The 21,560-nt window shown below is 40.6% G+C and overlaps 2 protein-coding genes across 5 annotated transcripts in view; one reads left to right on the forward strand and one right to left on the reverse strand.

Moving 5' to 3' along the window:
• The first annotated feature begins 307 nt into the window (after positions 1 to 307).
• tgfb3 (transforming growth factor, beta 3) lies at positions 308 to 16,338 on the forward strand. The gene is made up of 7 exons (XM_086094240.1): positions 308 to 1,038; positions 8,145 to 8,308; positions 10,060 to 10,189; positions 10,284 to 10,391; positions 11,587 to 11,743; positions 14,236 to 14,389; positions 15,699 to 16,338. The coding sequence occupies exons 1-7, from the start codon at positions 693 to 695 to the stop codon at positions 15,855 to 15,857; spliced, it is 1,218 nt and encodes a 405-aa protein (XP_085950366.1). The 5' UTR covers positions 308 to 692; the 3' UTR covers positions 15,858 to 16,338.
• A 680-nt stretch (positions 16,339 to 17,018) lies between these two features.
• Positions 17,019 to 21,560, reverse strand: part of ttll5 (tubulin tyrosine ligase-like family, member 5) — a 49,021-nt gene continuing 44,479 nt past the window's right edge. For all 4 annotated transcript variants that reach the window (XM_086094226.1, XM_086094224.1, XM_086094223.1 and 1 more), the window contains one exon: positions 17,019 to 18,524. In XM_086094226.1, the coding sequence (XP_085950352.1) occupies positions 18,478 to 18,524 (47 nt within the window). In that variant the 3' untranslated portion in view covers positions 17,019 to 18,477. The remainder of the gene's footprint in view (positions 18,525 to 21,560) is intronic.

The following is a 21,560-nucleotide window of genomic DNA, read 5'->3' on the forward strand; positions in this document are numbered from 1 at the left end:
CAGCACTATCCGACGCTTTACATGTACAGCCAAAATTATATTGTTACTGTACAAGAAATTGTATCAGTTTATTACTAAGAGTCTATTCTCTTGATTTTGTAGCGTTTCTCTTGCCTGCACTGCTTTGATACGCACATCTTGCATATTTGTTTCAATCAGATATCCGTCTTCATGTGTTGCCATGTCAATCAAACCTGCCCAGGGCCTCCAGAATGATTTTGACGGACCTTAACTGTCCCAGCGAGGTCTACACTTCGCCGCCCCTCCCTCAGAGACGTCACACCCGGAGCGTATAAAGGTTGGAGGCAGCGCGGTGCTCGTTGCACTTTGCTGGAGGGTTAAGTCTGTATATGCTGCATTGGCTCCTCACCCGAGTGGAAAGACAAGAGCGTTTTGCAATGGAGAGAGTGACCCGCGATGCACAGTGCGCGATCCCCGAGGGGGAATGAAGAATAAGACGCGTAGTTTTCACGAAGTCTTGAGATTATTTGGCGCCATGGCGCGGATTTGCACTCTCGCAAAGACGCACTTTGCAAAGATGACATAGCGCTCGAGATCATGGGACACCTCCAGGAACCGAACTCACTCACGACGTGAATAAAAAAAAAAAAAAAGAGGAAAGGGATTCGTACTCAGCGCGCTTGTTTTCGTTCTTTTACCTGGTGCGGCTGAGCAGAGTTTGTGTGTGAACTATGAATCTGGGCAAAGCGCTTCTGTTGCTCCTGCTCTCCAGTGGCGTGACAATGGTGCTGTCGCTCTCCACTTGCACCACCGTGGACATTGACCACATCAAGAAGAAGAGAGTGGAGGCGGTGCGGGGACAGATCCTCAGTAAACTCCGATTGACCAGTCCGCCCCAGACGACGGGTCCGAGCCAGGTACCGTTCCAGGTGCTGGCCCTCTACAACAGCACCAAGGAGCTCATCGAGGAGCTGGGGAGAGACCGGCAGCAGAGCTGTGGACAGGATAACACGGAGACCGAGTACTACGCTAAAGAGATTTACAAGTTCAACATGATCAATGGGCCGCCTGAAAACAGTAAGTTGATACTGTACACAAGTTAATTGCCATTTAGTGAAAGAGCATTTTGCTGTACAATTTTTTAAGTAACTGGATAATTTCACACTGTTTGGGAATGACTGTCAAGTGGTTAGCATGTTTGTCTGACTCGGAAAGTCTTGGGTTCGAATCTCAGTCCTCCCGCGTGGAGTTTGCATGTTCTCCAGGTACGCTAGCTTCCTCCCACATTCGAAAACATCCATGTGAAGACTAAATAATTCATAGGTGTGAATTTCATAATTGGTATGAACATGATTGTATAGGTACAAAAATAATGGTTCATTAACCCAATACTGTATATAATTTTCAAACTAGCTAGCCTATTATATATACATTTTGTGATTTATTTTTATTTATTTATCCATTTATTTAATTTTTGGGGGAAGGGGTTCAATGCAGATTGGGAAACACTGGTCTCTAGTGTATATTCCCTGTGATTGACAGGTGACCAGTAACATTCCTCACAGCCAAAGTCAGCTGGAATCAGCTCCATCTCACCTGCGACCCGAATTAAGACAAGCAAGCACTGTAGAAATATAGATGAAAGAATGATGGGAAAAGTGGCAAAAGATTAAAGGCATGTAAAAACTTGAGTATAGTCCTTCATTATACATAATGTTCTACTGTAAATGTACAGTACATTCTAATGGTCCAAATATAGGGTTACCCAAACTAACGGTCAATTTTCATTACTTTATGTCAAGATTTAGGGCATCACGATATATCGCGATAACAGCACATGCAATATGCATATCGCAAAGACGTGTGATAAATTAATGTACAGTATATAAAAACATCTCATATCTGAGTAAGTATGGATCCTGAGAAGAAAGCAAATTTCACATTTGGGAAGGCTATGTGCTGACAATGTTGCAATTTTCCAGATGTAAAAAAAAAAAAAAAAAAAACTTTTATTATGATCACTAACACAACTTCCTAGTCCTTTGCCATTACAAGCCAGAAGGTATTCATTCACCAAATAAATATGCGGCCAGCAAATGAATAATTGTGGGCTCAAGTGTATCTACTAAAATGCTGTCATATGTTTGAGCGCAGATTTTACGCGCGTGCAAAGGGGAGACCAAAGTAAACAGTCTAATTGGAATGAGCACCATTCCTCATACATACCTCACACCAAAGCCATGGGAACTCCAGCCTAATTCTGACACATTCCTAAAAAAAAAAGAAAGAAAAAAAAAAGGGGGGGGGGGTTCTCAGGCAGTTAGCTTCTACTATCCATTGCCAACTCCAATACCTCATTTCCATTTTCAGGCTGACATTTTCCTAATATTTTTCATCCTCCTTTATAAGAAGTTCCGCGCTCCTGTTAACCCATTCTACTTGTAGTATTAAGCAGCTGAAGCTAACCTAGCGTTTTCATCCAATTGCCGTGTTCATCCACACTGGTATTTCCTGTATAAAACACGCTCCATTTATTGTTCCCGACAGTCGGGAACAAAAGTCAACTACATGATATGATCCTCCAGATGCAGAGGTGGCAAATCCAAGTCCAGAAAGTAAAAACTCGGCCACAGTTTGGCTTTAGCCACTTGTGCTAGCTAGCGGGCTCCCTAGCTAGCTCCCCGGTTGCTCATTTACCTGCTAGGGATCTAGCTAGCTAGCATAAGTGGCTAAAGCCAAACGGTGGCAGGGTTTTTACTTTCTGGACCTGGATTTACCACCTCTGTCCAGATGGAGTTTGTTTTTTTAAGGTGTCGCCCAATTCTTTGCAGATCAACGGGTGTTTATGTGACACTGAGCAGAGCCTCCGAGCCGAGCGTTTGCGTTTTAAAATCGAATCCGCGTCGCGCATCCCACCAAGTGACCAGGACATTCCGAACATGAAGCTCAGAGGTTTGTCCACTGGTCAAAAGGTACAAGCACGGCTCCCAAAACAAACACAGGTCCAAGAAGCGGGACCGCTGATGGCCAGTTCTCGTACGGGATGCGATAATACAAGACATGAGCTTGACTTACTTACTGGCACCCACTGAGACGTTAAAAAACTGCAAATTGTGCCAACATACATTAAGTAGCAATTTTCTCCTCTTTGCCATGAGATAATTTTAAAGAAAGCAGGGCATGTAAGAACATAACGTCAGTCATCTTGATAATTCAGTTCATTTTCATTCCCACTGGATATAATGACTTTTACATTTGCTCTTTTTGGAAGGCAGGAGTATATGGGAATGTAGTCAAGTGTTTCACGCCCTGTTAAACAGAACTTTTTCGCTCATTCTTCATTTTCTCCTAGACACGACTACCAATATCAAATATTTGCTATTTATAAGCAAAACGCTTTAAAAAGTAATATGAAGATGCGTCCAGATTGGCGCCGACGACATTTTGCCGTTCAGATAATGTGAAAAAAAAGTTTTGACGAGTACAAGCATCTTATTTGGATCTTTTCACAGCGCCTTAATGCAAGTGCATCTGATTTTTACAACTGGAGGTTGTGTAACAGAGTGGATAATCACATCTGCACTGCCTTTTATGAGGTCAAGGCACTTCAGCAGCTGGCGTGCACCTGCAGCCTCGTGCTTCCTCTTTCCTTTGTTTACCCTCGCAAAGCTCTGGAGAGAGTGACATCACAGACGATCCTCCAGGCGACGGGGGGAAAGAGAGGAGATTCCCAAGTTCTTTTTTTTTCTTACTGATGTCAGACAGAAGAGACGAGGAGGATCCTCTGATTTCAAAACTATTTATCACATAGGAATTAAAACGTGAATAAATTAGTTCATTCTTTAACTTGGAATAGATATCATGTGATGGCAATAAAGTGGAGGCGGGGACAAAAAAAATGTGTATAAAGTAATGACTTTTGGGACGCTGCATAATTGCGAGGAATTTGAAGAGTGATACTGCCACACGGTGGCCTTTTATAGCTATTGACAATTCCAAACATCCGGGCGTTTCTTCTATTTCCAAAATGCAACGCTTCATTTCCACGATGTATTGTATCGCTTTTGTTAGTGACTAGCATACAAACCGGGAATATTGTTATCGTAGTCTAACGTTTGATCACATTTTCAAATCAAAATATTCCTCACAAATTAAATTACAACGATCCAAAATTCAATGTTTTTCAATGAGCGGAGAGCGTCCTTTCACCGAGGATAAATGTTGCATTCGAGGAACATGGGAAATCGGACTTATCCCACTCGGATTGTGTCAGTTCCGACCTCAAAGTGTTTGAGAAGAATTTAAATGCAACATATGTTCACGCCACTTTTTGGGACGACTGTGTTAACCAGAACAACGGATTTATCGGAATTAGACAGCTTTGTTGTTTACATTTCCCCTCCTCGAATGCACCATAAAACCGCCATTTTGACTTGTGACGTAAGATCGGAATGACCAATTTCTAGAATTAAAGTGCAGTGTAATTTATTACAATGTACTGTATTCTTGTTACAAACTGGTAAAAAAAAAATATATATATATTAATTGCATTGCTCATATGACACAGAACCAGACATTTCATTCCAGTTCTACATTTATATTTATAATTATCCTCTTTGCTATCACTAATATTCTTCCGTGGTAGCATCACATAAAGAAATATTTTAGATGCTCAACTGTTTTCTGAGGCTGAGCTGTAATTAACTCATTCACTGCCATGAATTCATAAAAAAAAAAAAGATTATTAAAAATTAGGGGCGACAGGTGATTAACATTTTTTATTGTAATTAATCGAATGACTTCACTAGTTAACTCACGATTAATCACAAATTCTATATCTTTTTCCAAATGTACAATAAAAAAAAATAAAAGTAGGTTTTCATACTCTTGTTAACAAAAGTGGAAAAAAATGTTAAACTAATAGAAATAGTTAAAAAAAAATTTGACGTCTATAGCCGTCAATGGCAGTGAATGAGTTAATATTGCATGTATGGAATATGAGTTAAGAAGCAAAATCCACCCGTTTTGCGCCATCTCAGGGTGCGGACTTGCTGTCGATTTGAAAGTGACATCACAGTGGCTCAAGTAACAACCAATCATGACTCAGCTTCAGGAGACAGGCGAGTCGTGATTGGTCGTTACCTGAGCCCTGAGCAAACTGTGATGGCATTGTCAGTTGACAACAAGAGGCAAAATGGCCGCCAGCTGGGATGGATAAAAACGGGTGGATGTTGGTGCTTAACTCATTCACTGCCATAAATTCATAAAAACAAAAAAAGATTATTAAAAATTAGGGGCAAGAGGCGATTAAATTTTTTTATTGTAATTAATCGCATGACTTCAACATGCCACATGACTTCACTAGTTAACTCACGATTAATCACAACTTTTATATCGGTTCTAAATGTACAATAAAAAAAAATCTAAGTTTTCATACTCTTAACAAAAGTGTGGGTGGGGGGATTAAAATAAATAGTTAAAATTATTTTTTGACTTTTATAGCCGTCAATGTCAGTGAATGAATTTAAAAGAAAAAAAAGGATAAAAAAATTCGGGCGTCAGGCAATTAAAGTTTTTAATCGTAATTAATTGCATGACTTCACTAGTTAACTCGCGATTAATCACAAATTTCATATGTTTTAAATGTGCAATTTAAAAAAAATCTAGGTTTTCATACTCTTGTTAACAAAAGTGGAAAAAAATTGTTAAACTAATATAAATAGTTCAAATGAATTTTTGACGTTTATAGCCGTCAATGGTTGTGAATGAGTGAATTCATAGTCCACAAATATGAATCAGAATGCCGCGTTTAAATAAGCGATGGCGCATACAACATATTATTCTTTGGCGACTTTCTTTTTAACTTATAAGTTTTGTTTGGCTTTGAAATCACTTTTTTTTTTCCCCCTTCGATTTTGTTGTTTGATAGCTACAAGTTTGTCTCAGCATGTGACTCACTCGAATATTGGGTCATAAAATTAGTAAATATGCTTCATTCTAATTATGTAAGCTATCCCCTCCGTTCGCCAACATGGAACAAATGACCTTTCAGACCATTGGCAAAAATAAGCCATAATGGGAAATCCACCTAAAACTGTTGCAATGGGAAAAATGAGGTCATCCAAAAAGGAAACCAAAGACTTGATTAGAATTTCAAATCTGCTTTTCGAAAAGGGGGGCTTTTTCCGCCTTCAGTGGGGGTTCGAGTGGGGACCAATGAGTGAGTAGAGCAAAGGGCTACTGAGGTTTCCTCCTTGTAGATTGCGTGGAAACACCGGGCAGATATACGGCTTGGGACGAATGCTGAACAGGTCAACTATAAATAGGATAACGTTTGTGGAAATATCAGATAATGGCCGGGAGGACGCTGAAGTCGGATTATGGCTCAAATGAAGTAATTGGAGATGTTTGGATGATGACACAAGATACACAGCTGCATTTATGACTTTCCATTGTATGAAAACAGCTCAAGGTGGGAATCAGCTGAGGGTGTGATAGACTCGAACCGCTTTGAAGCTAATAAATTAGCCAGAGCTTGGCTGTAAATGACCGTTTCCACTTGGCTCGTAAAATGTTTGCCATGTGCTTGTTTCACTCCACGCTGCATGTGCCTGCCTTGTTAAAATAATAAACTATACGTTGATATAATGAAAAGAAGGGCGAGCCTCGGGTGCAACAGGAAGCTTTTCAGGTACAAGCACAATGCGGCCATTTATATCTTGCTCAATGCCGGCGTGCTATTTTATCCAACGTGCGCACGCCACTGTGCTGCCTGCAGTCGCTCACGTCCTTGCTCGTTGTCATGTTCCAGCTTCTTGGCAATATTTGAAGTACTGTCCGAGCACCTGTTGAGGTCCAGAGATGATTGGAGGGGGATGCTAATGTGGTTTTCATTGCAGCTCCAACTATGCAAACGCTATTACGCTAGGCAGCTTCATTTTTGTATTGCATTTCACACACAAGGTATCTCAATATGTTTCACAGAATTTAAAGTGAAACTTTTAAAAGCATTTGCAAACAAAATAACTAAACACATTTCAAAACAAAAGGTAGCATACTAAAGTTACTGAAGGAGCCGATCGACTCCAAGAAGGACTTTGCAAAATTTATTTTACAAATGTTTTAAAAGATCTCAATATAGTAAAGTATAGCACAGTATAGTGCTGTCATCGATTATTTTTAGAATTGATTATTATATCGATTATCCAGTTGATTAATCGGATACATTTTTACTTTGATGCTGAAATCAGATCATTTCAACAATTTTCAGTTTAAAAATTGCTCCAAACGATTTTTCGATTATTAAAATGGTTGTCGATTAATTTGGTAATCGATTCCTTGTCGATTCATTTTGACAGCTTCAGTACAGTATAGCATCGCTTTAAACATGGATTTAAAAGTATTCCAACTTCTGTTGGCAACTTATTGCATTTGCTTGCAGCATATCAGCTAAATGCTGCTTTACCATGTTTGCTTTGAACTCTGGGCTCCACTCATTGACCTGAGTCTGCAGACCTCAGAGCCCTACCGGGTTTATATGCCATTAGCATTTTTTTCACGTATAAAAATACCCATTTTGGTTTGGTCCAATGTTGCCAACTCCCCCAGTAATGTTGCCAACTCCTAAAAGTCGCGAAATGATGTCCGTGCCTAATTTGCATAATTTATCATTTTGACCCCCAAAAAAAGTCACCAAGAGGCTTTGGAAAGTTGCAAGATTTAGCGCGTGATGGGTTTGTGAATGCCAAATGACTTAAACGTGTCATCGACACAGTAACGAGTTGTTTTGGCTGACTCGAGCTAGAAATGCTGTTGCTCATTAGGGTAAAGAAAACACAAAAAGGATCAATACTTGAGTGATGGAAGTGATCCATGATTGAAGCCCTGGCTGGGTGCTGACAACCCACACGATGCACGGCACTTGCTAAAGGGAAGCCATAGAGCACAAAAAAAAAAAAAAGCCACATCTGAGAAAGCATTCTGAAAAAAAATCATCACAAGATAATCATGTTCATCCCTGTAAGAATATCTGTGGAAAATAGCTTTTAATAATAATCGCCCCAATGAGGTAAGAAGTGAATTTATGCTTCAATACATTCTGCCAAGAGCAACATTTATTCTTGGGAGTCCCACATAAAAAAAAAAAGCTACCGTTGAGTCATGTTTTTCCATTTTACCTGCAGATGACCTCCCTTACTGCCCGAAGGGAATTACCTCCAAGGTGTTCCGCTTCAACGTCTCCACCATGGAGAAGAACTCCACCAATTTGTTCCGCGCCGAGTTTCGAGCCCTGCGGATCCCGAACGCCAGTGCCAAGAAAAACGAGCAGCGGATCGAGCTCTACCAGGTGTGTTCATTTGCTAATGCCCGCTTGCTCACTCCCTCCCCCTCTCTCTCTCTGTCACAAGTGTGGCGTAATCTGTTTTAAGTACGTGCTGTTTCATTTTGAAAGGGCTAACAGGAAGTGCAAAGGTGGCCGTGCACTAGCTTGTTTGTTATAGTGAAAGACGCAGCGAACTAATACATGCGATCCAGTTGCTCAACGACGTCACGACAAGAAGAAGTACAAAGCCGCGGTGAAAACAATTATATTTGGACATCCGACTCACTCCGGGTCCGAATGCCTATCATCATTCCATGTGCCTCCTTACAAAATTAGAGCGCAATTAGGAGGAGCACGTCCATCTTTTGGTGATATTACTAATCTGCTGTAGCTTTATTTTTATTTTTTTTCATATAGCTTCATTCTACCTTTGTTTTGACTGACTAAGCCATTTTATTTGCAGTTGACATTGAGGTTCAGGTGAGAACTTATAGCAATCTTTGGACATTAGCACTTCAGAATTCATTCAAATTGAATACTGGTTTGACAAAAACAAGCTAGCACTTAACTTGAGCAAGAATTCATGAAAAATCATGATATTTGGGAACAGAAACATAAATCATCAAGCGCAGGTACGGATAAAGAAGACAGAGAAAAAGTAAATGATGTAAAACTCCTTAACCACGATAATCGGCCCGGACAAAAATCGGTGTATCCCCAGTCAGAAACTTTTGGGGGTTTTAATAACATTAAATGTGGGCGGGGTTAAAACTTTAAAACTTTTTTTTTTTTTTTTTTTCTGGCTTCATTGTGGTTTTTCACCTTATGCGGGTGGGTCTGGAACGTATCCCCTTTGATAAACAGGGGTTCACTGTACCATAGTCTTTCTGGGGCATGTTTGTCAAGCGTCAAAGATTTTCCTCATTAATCTCCCATGAGAGACTCGGAATAATGATCGGGTTCCTACGTTTCCTGCCGGTTAGACAAGCGTCTCCAGACTGCATCCCGCCTCTGGCCAGCTCTGAATGCAGTCTGTCAGACGGGCAGATTGTTTCCAGGGGCCCACCAGGAGATAGAGACGGGGTCCCCCCCCCCCCGGGGGGAGTAAATGGAGCTTGTCACTCGTTTGCCCACGCAGTCTTCACGCCAGAGCTGGTTGGCAGAAGCCTGAAACTGGCAGGACCCTCGTTCCCACAGGAAGTGAGATTAGATTCTGACATTGTTCAGGGACCTCGTTAGGATCTGTGGCTCATGCTAATGACCTCTAAGGTGAAACACAATCCAATTCCAGGATGCTCGACCTCTGATCTGTTCAGTGAGCAAACCAACATTTCCCATGGGAAGAAATGCAATTAACAGTTCCAAAGTTGAAAGCAAAAAGTTCATCCTCGCCGAGTTGAACTCAAGGTTTTAAGGACTTTAGGGACATTTGGACTGAGGTCTTTGCAGGTGCCGAATCCAATCCCCTCCATCATTGGCTCTCGATCTGGAGCACGGTGACATATTTGGTGGAGATTGCCACCATGGCAGTCCGTGTGGCACTGCCTCTCGACGCCAAGGCCGGCCAGGTTCCCATTGGCAAGAGGGCAACGCGCAGGCATTAACTTGCAAAATGGCGATATCAACACAGACAGTCACTTTTTCCATGAAGAGTAGACATTTGGCCCAAGGCATCCCGGAGAGTCTGGCTGAAACAGACAGCTCTGCTTCTGCTTCTGCGTGTGCGTACGCTACTTTCACGCAGCTGGGTCACATTTTCATCTTTCCTTGCACAGATCCTCCAGAAAGACGACCCGAAAGCCAAGCAGCGCTACATCGGCGGCAAGAACGTCCTGACCAAGGGGATGCCCGAGTGGGTCTCTTTCGACGTGACGGAGACAGTGAGGGAGTGGCTCATGTACAGACGTGAGTGTGGGTTGGGGGCAGGATCCGAGGGGAACCCGAACTCTCTTGCGCTAGATTACATGTTTCAATAGATACGATTTGACTCTTCCCTCAGAAACCAATCTTGGCCTGGAGATTAGCGTGCACTGTCCATGTCATACCTTCAAGCCCAATGGCGACATTGTTGAGAATGCCAACGAGGTGCTCGAGGTGAAGTTTAAAGGTAAGATTGTGGGCATGCTTTGGCTTTATCTTTTTTCTATAATCATTTATGCTCATCATAAGGGTTTTTGGTCAACTGGATTTGATCCCAGCTGACGGACTTGAGTGCTGTACAACCTGGGCTAGTCGACAGCCAATCACAAGGCACATATAGACAAACTAATTGAATTTCACACTTGATGGGTGGCCGGCAACTCTGGAGTCCTGACTGAAAAAAATAAAACATTAACTCATTCACTCCAGCCATTTTCACTGAAGCAATCCCCTTCACTCCCGGCTGTTTTACTGGATTTCGACAGATTTTTCAGTACCTCCAACAAGGTTAAGAACCACACTTAGACCGTGTTTGCCAACTCATGATTTTACACTGAACACAAACTCTTAAGTTTGTTCCCTGAGGTGTTATAGTAGAGATTTATTTCTGCTCTAGACAAAGAAAATACACTCGCTTTTTATATTTGTTGTAAGATCCACGGCGAGATAACGAGCAGATGGCTTGAGTTGTTTGAACATCCGATGTTTGTTGACCTGTTTGATCTGCTCGTGATGAACAATTTGTTGTTATGAGGAAATGTTGCCATTTGTTGGTAGTTTTAGTGTTCTGCGGTGAGCCTCAGTGTTGTCACATAAGCAAATTGGACCCATATGCTGCCTCAAAGGGCAGAATGGTCTATGAAAATGAAATTCTACACACACAAAAAAAAATAGTCACTGCTCTGATGTTCATTCATAAATGAATACTTATCATTACAGTGCCTTTGATAAAGATAATGGCTCTCCCTCCTCCAAGGAAGAAAGGCCAAGAGCATGGGAATGACATCGATCTGGTATCTCACTTAGTACAAGGGGCCCCCGGGCCCCGGGTCCTGGGAACGCTCCGGAACGGGCTAGGCCGCAAAGAATGTGCTGCCATGGCGCTCAGACGTTTGGCCCTAATTAAAACGGGGCCAACATATCCACCAGCAGCATCTCTCCTGAGATATGAGCTGCTTTAGCCATCAGGCCGAGAGCGGACGAGCAGACGGTGGGAAGAAGGAAGTCGCTGAGCGACTGCTATTGAAGAAGGATGAAAAGTTAAAGCCCAGTCTGGACATAAGCCGCCCGTAAAAGCAGACGGTTGATTATGAGCGTCGTCAGTTGCGGCGGGGACACCTTTTTTCTTTTGCGTGACCGGCTCGCTCCCTCCCATCCCGCAGGTACGGAGCCAGATTTTGACGACCAGAGCCGCTCCAAGAAACAAAGGGAGCAGCTGTACCCCCATCTCATCCTCATGATGCTGCCCCCCCACAGGCTGGACACGCACTCCTCGTCCCGCAGGCGCAAGAGGGCACTTGACACCAATTACTGCTTCAAGTAAGCGTACAATAGTAAACGTGTTTTAAAATGGGGGATTTGAATGCAGAATCTTCAAAGAAGTGGTGATAAAGAAAAAAAAAAGGTTAGAAAAATAAAAATAAAATATATATATATATATAATTACATTTAAAAGATATTTTAAAAGAAAGGTAGTAACATTATATTTTTTAAATGTACTCAATAAAATACAAATACCTGTTCCGATTGATTTTGTGTGAAATGTTAATAAAAACACAATACAATTATTTGCAAATACTTTTCAACCTACAGTATATTGAATTAAATACACTACAATGACAACATGTTCAAACGGATGAATGTCATTGTCTTTTGCCAATTTTCACTCATTTTGTATTTGATGCCTGCAACACATTTGTGTTACATCGCCTTTCTTTTTAACAACACTTTTTCAATAAGCATTTTGGGAACTAAGGACACTAATTGTTACAGAATTATTTCCCATTCTTGCTTCATTTACTCAACAGGCCCTGGCCTCCATTGCCATATTTAGTACTTCCAAATCTGCCACACATTTTAATGGAAGGCAGGTCTGGACTGCTGGCAGGCTCTTTTACTTTGAAGCCATGTTGTAGTAACATGTGCAGAAAGCGGCCTGGCATTGTCCTGCTGAAAAATAAGCTCCCTGAAAAAGTCATTGGTTGGGCGGCAGCGTATATTGCGACAATATCTGTATGTACCTTTTAGCATTAATAGTGTCTTTGCAGAAAGTTACCCATACAACAGGCACTACCCCCCCCCTTTTTTTTTTCATACAGTTGTGTATTCTGTTTTCTTAACATTTCGGTGAAAATACTCTGGATGGTCCTTTTCCACTCTAGCCCTTTCATGATATCAAAAAACAATTTGATAGGTGGACTCGTCAGACCGCAGCACTTTTCCACGGCATTTGTAGACGTAGAGATGAACATTGTTAACTGACAATGGTTTTCTGAAGTGTTCCTGAGCCCAAATGGCAATATCCTTTATGCCAGGGTTCACCAATTCCGGTCCCCGAGGTCCGGAATCCTGCAGGTTTTAGATGTTTCCGCCCACCTGATTTATATAATCAGCACATCAGCTTGCTTGATAACGATCCTGATTGAAGATATTTTTATAGATGTCAAAAACAAATAAGGAAAAAACATACCTGTATCGTATTTTTAAATAGAACTACACATTCATACACCTTTCACATCAGTCAACTGATGTAAGTCACAAAATTGTACTTGCATCTTGGCACTGATCTCTTCTTTGGAGGAATGTCCTTAGCTAATATGTTCCATGTGGGAACTCTGTATGTTACAGAAAAGTACCCAATATAAATTCAGTCACTGTTACACCCCAAGTATTAACGTTTCCAACATATGCCGGTCCAAATTAGGTCGGGGCGTTGGGTGTGCATTGAAAATCAGTCATCGGTTTATAGTGGAGTTGCCTTCCTATGGAGGCGACGTAAGCCTGATTTGGTACGCAAGGCCAAATGTGGCGTAATATCACTAACCTTCGCTAATTGCAGTAGTAAAGTCAAAATTACACTTAACTCATTCACTGCCATTGACATTGTTAACAAGAGTATGAGAACCGATTAATTACAATTAAAAAAATAATAATAATAATCGCCTGACTCCCTAAATTTTTAATAATCTTTTTTTTTTTTATTCACTGCCATTGACGGCTGTAAACGTAAAAAATTCATTTGAACTCTTTCTATTAGTTTAAATTTTTTTTCCACTTTTGTTAAGAGTATGAAAACCTAGAATTTTTTATATTGTACATTTAGAACAGATATAATTTTTTTAATTAATCGTGAGCTAATTAGTGAAGTCATGCGATTAATTAATTTTTTTTTTTTTAAATGCCTAACACCCTGAATTTTTTAAAATATTTTTTTTAAATGAATTTATGGCAGTGAATGAGTTAATATTGGTATGAAAAACACTCCGAGGCCATAAATATTCGGTTAAACAAACAGTTGAGAATAGCATTTCTTAAATTATATTATTATTGTCTTGCAAAGGATTACAATATGTCTCTGGAGTCTCGACAGATAGCACGCTCTACTGGACAAAGCACACGATGACATCATTTGAAGCCATTATTCACATCGCTGTCCCCCCGCATACGATAAGCCGCATGCGCGTTATCGCAATCAAGTTGTGCGAGCGGCGAGCCAACATGCGGGATGGCAGGCAGGAAGAGCTCGCGTGTTAATCAGCGAGACGCGATGACATGATACATGTCGGGATCTGTCCCTGCAGCTACTCGAAAATGCTTGCCACTCTCACATGCCAAGCATCTCCTCGCCTCCCATATCCTCTTTCGGGGGCTGACAGACACCTGGCCTCACTGGGAAGGGAAAATAAGGGCACACCTAAGAGTGGAATTTGGGAACTTTTCATCTGTGGCAGCAAGGCCACAGGGAGGAAATAGTTGAGTTACATGGTCGTGTTTTAAAGAGCGCTAATCTCCTCTTCCCTCCTTGTCTGCAGCAATTATGAGGAGAATTGCTGCGTGCGACCGCTTTATATTAATTTCCGCCAGGACTTGGGATGGAGGTGGATACATCAGCCTGAGGGCTACTACGCCAACTTCTGCTCTGGTCCTTGTCCTTACCTACGCAGCGCTGACACCACACACAGCACGGTGAGATCAAAAGCATCACGAAGCTAGGGGCCATTTCAAGTTTTCGATGTTGCCATGTCAGTTTATGAGGGCCTTCAGAATCAGTAGTGCTGATTACTGTTCAGCTCCGAATCGCCACCTTGCTAAGCCCACGTTAGCATCAGCTTTTTTTAAATCCTAGGATTGGTTGGTCAGAGAAAGTCAAGTTTGGATAGCAACACAATGTCCAGAGGTATTGACAACTTAAATGCAGTTGATGTAAAAACATTTTCATTTATGCTTTATTTTACTTCATGTTGTGCAAAGGAGTCAGTATGACACAATTTTGTAATAATTAATGTGATAAAAATATATGAATTTGTGGGGACTGGTGACTAGTTGTGATTTACAATAATCAAAATGGCCCAGAGTCCACAAGTTGCTCCATGTTCCAAATACCAATTGCTCTGAATTTGAAAATAAAAATGTTCCTGTCACGTCCAACATGAAACCCTAATGCCACCAAATGGCAGAAAATTACAAACTGTTCAGTATATCTTTTTAATTTCAAACAACTTTCTCAATTACTTACTATAATAATAATAATAATAATAATAATACAATAATTGTATCAATAAACTAAAAGATACAACCATATTTGTATTTAGTAACCATACTTTTCCACACTTTTGTTAATTTACAAGAGTATGAATAACGTTAAAATATTTTATTGTACATTTAGGCTTCAACAGATATAAAATGTGCGGTTAATTTCGGATTAATCACGAGTTAACTATGGTATTCATACAATTAACGAATTTGAAAAGAAAAAGTATTCTTCCTGTCACCAACGTCCAACATGAAACCCTAATGCCACCTAATGGCAGAAAATTACAAACTGTCCAGTATATCTTTTTAATTTCAAACAACTTTCTCAATTACTTACTATTAAATTACTGTATCAATGTACTAAAAGATACAACCATATTTGTATTTAGTAACCATACTTGACACTTTTGTTAATTTACAAGAGTATGAAAAACTTAAAAATAATTTATTGTACATTTAGGCTACAACAGATGTAAATTGTGTGGTTAATTTAACTATGGGTTAACTATGGAATTCATGCAATTAATTACAATTAAAAATTGCTTGTATTTTTATTTTTTTTTTATGCTGGTGACATTGAATATCGGCATCAGTTATCAACCTCCTTAACTACTAATAATCTGTACCCACTGAAAGTCCTGGTACTAAAACGCATTGCCAGCCACTATCTAAGAACCATACTAAATCATTGAAGGATCATCAAAAGTCACGAACCCGATGTTCCCGTTCTCTCCACTTAAAGCTGCTGAGCCTGTACAACACCTTGAACCCAGAGGCGTCGGCCTCACCCTGCTGTGTACCCCAGGACCTGGAGCCCCTCACCATCCTCTACTACGTGGGCCGCTCGCCTAAAGTGGAGCAGCTGTCCAACATGGTGGTCAAGTCGTGCAAGTGTAGCTAAGAGGCAACGGGGACCTCAGAGACACCTTCCTGCACTACTCGGGAGCGGTCCAGAGAGGTTTGAGGAGCCTCAGCTGCCCCTTTACTACAGACATTGGTAGCATCTGGTCCAGTTTGACTGATGTGGCTGCACTCTCAAACCCAACAGACCTCTTGATGACCATCAGCCCTTTTTCTTTCTTATGTTTTTACTTCATATTCCAGCATTTTTGAACAGCTCGTACCTCAGTGTATTCTCATCCTGTTTTTTTTATCTAAAGAGGAATGGAACAAAAATTGTCTTGGAATGACCACTGCATTCTTAAGGACAAGAGAGGGTGGAAAGGAAAAAAAAAATGCCGGAGAAGAGAGACTGAACTCAGCATGACAGGACACATAGGACACGCTTGGATGTCCGAGCTGGAAAGCGATGCTGTGCTACACTGTGTATTTAGGATTAAATAAAAAATGATTTTAGGAAAAAATGTAAAACATGCTGGAAACCAAGTTAGTCAAAGTCGTATTTCAATGGCGATGTTAATACCTCAACAGGATGGTGATTCCAGGGATTATTTCAGATGAAACTGAAGCCATCTTGTTGTATGGGAGCCAGGTTCGGCCACATTTCCTTGATCGACTGTGGGGAGGGAGGGGTGGGGTGGGGGGGTGGGGGGGTGGGGGGGGGGGGGGGTGATGGATGACCATTTCATTGATTTTTAGGGTTGGAATGGGATCATCTCCATGGATGCTCTGAACTCCTGCTTCCATGCCAGTGTTGTAATGAGCATGGCTGAGGTCTTGACTTGACTTATCTTGCATCATTTTGTTCTTTAGACCACAGTCAAGACTGACTCAACAGCGCCTCTGTTGGTTGCAGTAGTGTACTCCATTTTGCCTCATCTGCTTTGAATCACAAATAGTCAACGAATTGCAAAAACAAATCATCAAATTCCGAACGACTCATGACTATGCCCATCCCGAATGAGAACATGGACGTCACACTAAGTGAACCATTTCCTAGAACCCAAACTGTAAATGTTCTTCTTACTCTTGGAAACACCTTTTTCTTTCATTAAAATGAATGTTGGGTCGAGCTGTTTAGTAGTAACAGAAATGTGTTGTTTTTGTTGACGACTAATTTTAGAGCACTTTAATTTAAAGGGTATGATAGAAACCAGCGAAAGAGGTCATCAGATTCCACTTTATTTACTGTACGATGAGTGTACATTTCGATATGATCGGCATGTATTTCACTGTCTCACGTTGCTACTAACAGCATCAAGGATTAAAAAAAAAAAAAAACAGCTAACAATTCCATGCATGAGTGTTGTAAACAGTCAGTAATTGAAAAGATGGTCTGTGAACTAAACTGCAATAGCGCAGTAGAACATACACATTGGATTTGGATTCTTGTAATAAAGCATGCCGCTGGTGTTAAAAAAACAAAAACATGTTTCACGTGACGACAATGCACTGCAAAAGTTACAAGATAAACCCGAAATTGAATACTGTACTGAACACGCCCATTGACAACATTTGAAAATATCGTGTGTGAAATTCAAGTATTTCATTTAAAAGGGAAGTCAAGCCAAATTATTATTATTTTTTTACAATATGTTGTATGAGCCCCCGCTAGTCTAAGCGCAGTATCGTGATTAATATTGCGTATGTGGAATATAAATTAAGCAGCAAAATGTTGCCAAATTGCTCAAGTAACAACCAATCACGGCTCAGCTTCAGAAAACAACTGAGCTGTGATTGGTTGTTACCAAGTGGCAAAATGTCCGCCCCCTGAGATGAATAAAAAATGGCGGATTTTGCTGCTTAACTCATATTCCACAAAGGCAATACCGTGTTTAGACTAGTGAGGCTGCATAGAACATTTTTGGGTTGACTTCCACAAAACTATACAGCAAAATGTTTTCATTAACAAAACGCCCTGAGTGACTTCTCTATGTATCCACAAGGATGCTGGACTACATGTGCACCATTAACTTCATCAAGTTTTTCTTTGTACTCTTAACATTGGCCCAACAAGGCCTACTTACAACGTAACAACAATAATTTAACTTAACATATTAAAGTAGGTCCATCCACGTTCAAGCAAAGGTTGCTATAATTAAACTCGTCCTTTGGCCAGTGTGGAGTTGGTAACCGTTTGTTTTCATCCTGGACTTTAAGTCAGTATCTAATGCCAGGAACTTTTCTGCGTGCTTACCATTCACGGGATGACTCCTGTTGATGGCTGTGGCGGCTTCATGTGAATAGCTTGCATACTAAATGCCAGCGGGGCATCTGTTGAAAGCTATCTGTCTGTGAAATCTTTCCGTGGCATCGGTAGCGCGGAGAGAATGAGGGAGGGGAAACTGTTGGCGCGGAGAAGGAGCGCAGGCTGGAAAAGGCCATCTGATATTAGGACGCACGACCAAATCCCAACCTGCGTCAAAGATGGGAATTCCGTGCCTGGTCTGCGGCGGTATGACGGACAAATTAATAGGAAGCTGGCACACTTCCCGCTGTTGTTCTTTCCCAGAATACACCAGAGTGCCAGGGCGGGGTGTGTGTGTGTGTGTGTGTGGTTACATGCAGAGACACCTGTCAGGCCAGCACGGTGGCAGGACGCGCCTCTGGTCACTTTGGTGTCATCTGGGCTCCTGGGTCTGCAGCAGCTTGTGGTACACAGAAAGTCCTGCATGGGAAAGAAACAGAAATTTACATTTAAATTTTCTCTCTTAATTCCCTCAGAAATTCTGTAAGTGAGGCTAGAACAAGTTGTAAATTGCAAATTGTTATTGTATTAAACTTTTACCAACTGTTTTCATTTAACAGTTTTTCTCTTTGCTAGGCAGCATATGTTGGATTTTTTTTTTTTGTCCAATCATATCGCAGCCTTCACATGCTACCATGTCAAGCTAATCTGGCCAGTACATTTAGAATCAGTAGGACTGATGCAACGATGTGACGCGCTTCTCCTTCCACATGATTTATCCAATTCACATCATTCCAATTTCAACATATTCCAAAAATTCACACCATATGAGCTTTTTTTTTTCCCCCCAAAATTCATGGGTTTCCCATGATTCAAAAATTTTCATCTAAAAATTCTCCATCCATTTCAATTGAGGATATTTTCCCATAATACTTATTTACCGTTCATTTCCATTGTCGCATTGAAAATAACAGATTTTGAAATTTAAATACTCTACCAACAATTCCCTGTTTTTTTACCCCCCAAAAATGTCCACATTAGGACATATTCTATATAATTCACTATTCGCTCCATTCCAACTTCAACATATTCAGCTCATATCATGTCATTCAATATCATTCCAAATTATTCCACATACTTCAGTGTTTTTATTTTTTTTAAATTCAGCCTTTCACCTTCCAGACGCAATTTCCTCAGAAATTGCAACCGTCTACCTTAGGATATTTGCAAGTATTGTATATATTATATTACTGTCTCTCAATGATATCAGCATTTCTCTGTCCTCTGATTGGTTGAGAATCACAACCAAAGTTTCAACAGCAAAACCTGTCACACACTTTTAAAACCTGTGAGCAGTATTTTATTTTGAAATGGCTTAGTCAGAACCATCTAAAAGCCCAAAACGGGTCACAATCACGGATTATAATCAGCACCTTTTGTGAGTATGATGTATGAGTAGTGCGGGGATTACATCACAACAAGATACCCGAGTGAATGCTCAGCTAATGCTTGGAAGCAATGCTGTGACATCATTGTGTTTGTGACTTTACCTTTGCGCTTCTGGCCAAAAAAAAAAAAAAGGTTTGTGTTTGCAATATAGGGGAGAGGGTTGGATAAGTATGAAATTCTGAAACTACATTATGAATGAATGTGTTTGGGGGCTTTAGAGGGACCCCTAAAAGCTTGGGGCCCCCAGAAAGTGTTCCTATATTTCCCCCCAGAGTGACACCCATAATCCTGCATACCGTGAAGCACTAATGTAGTAGAACTGTTCAAATGTTATTAAAACGTCGCCTGTAGACACAGTGACAGCCTGGAATTTGAGGATCCGTGAAAAAATACATTAATTTGGGCCCAAAGCAAATAATTTGATTTATATATATATATTGTTACTAGATTTATATACGCTGGTGCAATTCAAGTCATGTGATGCCCATGCAGATCAAGAGAACCACAATCACCGATGCACTTTTAGGCAAGTATTAAAAACGGTTAACACAGTCAATAACACAAATACATGATAAAAAAACATTCACAAGGAGCTGCTGCAGGCCACAGCTCACACCCAGATGCTCACAGGCAATCTAACCAACCAACTCCACGCCAGTGCTTGATGTCATTCACTAGGCCACACCCCTTAAAAGCACAAATCGACACAAAAAATAAAGCCAGTGGATTTATTTACATTCACATGTTTTATTAGGATTTTATATCATACAATGTTATTTATTTACTTCTTCTTTTTTTTTAAATGACGGCATGCTAAATTGATTTACTAGCGTGATCATGGAACACATTTAACTTCAAGGTACAACTATTTACTAAGGCCACTGTGAGTCATGGGCCCTTCGAATCACATTTCTCCCCCTCATGGCACCCCTTGCCTGTGGAGTTTTTACGATGACGCTGAACTAACGAGAGCCTAGCAAGTGCGGGATACGAGCGAGATGCCTCCTCTCGATGTGCTGGCCGCTCGGCGCCTCATCCTATGGCCTGGCACGTTGCCAGACGTCCAGTAGAAAAGGCATTCCGAGTACAGTTTGAGCCGCCGTGTGCATTTGTGCTCCCAAACAGTATTCCCTTTCATTCCCTCTCCGCGCAGTCTGTTTATTTTGGTGCTCGTCTACGCCGCGAGGCCTGACTGAGATGGAAAACTGACTTCCAGGCCGATGACATGACAGCTGGAAGCAGCTTCCTGTAGCTCAGCGAAAGAGCGATAAAGGAGAAGCATTCCCTTTCCCGTCCTTCTGTGCACCTAATAACACTTCTACAGTCCATCCATTTTGCAGGCCGCAAAGTTCTACAGCAGACATTAAGGCATCAATTATCTTCAGCTTAATTGCCATTGAGTGTGATTTAGATGATGTGCGTTTTGTGTTCCCTATAACAAAAGATATTTAGCTTACAAAATAACTGATTGGCATCTATCCATTGAAATTTAGTGTCAAGTGGTGCAATACCTCAAGGGCGAAACTAGCTCATTCACTGCCATTGACGGTTATAGACGTCAAATATTAATTTGAGTTATTTGTATTACTTAAAAAAAAAATTCCACTTATGTTCACAAGAGTATGAAAACATAGATTTTTTTTTATTGTAAATTTAGAACAGATATAAACAATTTGATTAATCGTGAGTTAACTCGTGACATAGATTTTTTTTTATTGTAAATTTAGAACAGATATAAACAATTTGATTAATCGTGAGGTAACTCGTGAAGTGATGCAATTAATTACGATTAAAAAAAATTATTGCCTGACGCTCCTCATTTTTAATAACTTTTTCTTCTTCTTTTTTTAATTTACGTCATCTTATATCCGTTTTAAATGTACAATAAAAAAAATTCTAGGTTTTCATACTCTTGTTAAGAAAAGTGGGGAAAAAAATGAATCTAATAGAAATAGTTCAAATTTATTTTGGACATCGATAGCCATCAATGGCAGTGAATGAGTTAAAAAGATATTGTCAATGATTGAGATATTTCAAGATTCTTGTTCATTAATAAACTTCCTATTT

This window comes from Leptonotus elevatus, chromosome 14 (genome assembly GCF_054856555.1).
Source record: "Leptonotus elevatus isolate MCC_2025b chromosome 14, RoL_Lele_1.0, whole genome shotgun sequence".
Lineage (NCBI taxonomy): Eukaryota > Metazoa > Chordata > Actinopteri > Syngnathiformes > Syngnathidae > Leptonotus > Leptonotus elevatus.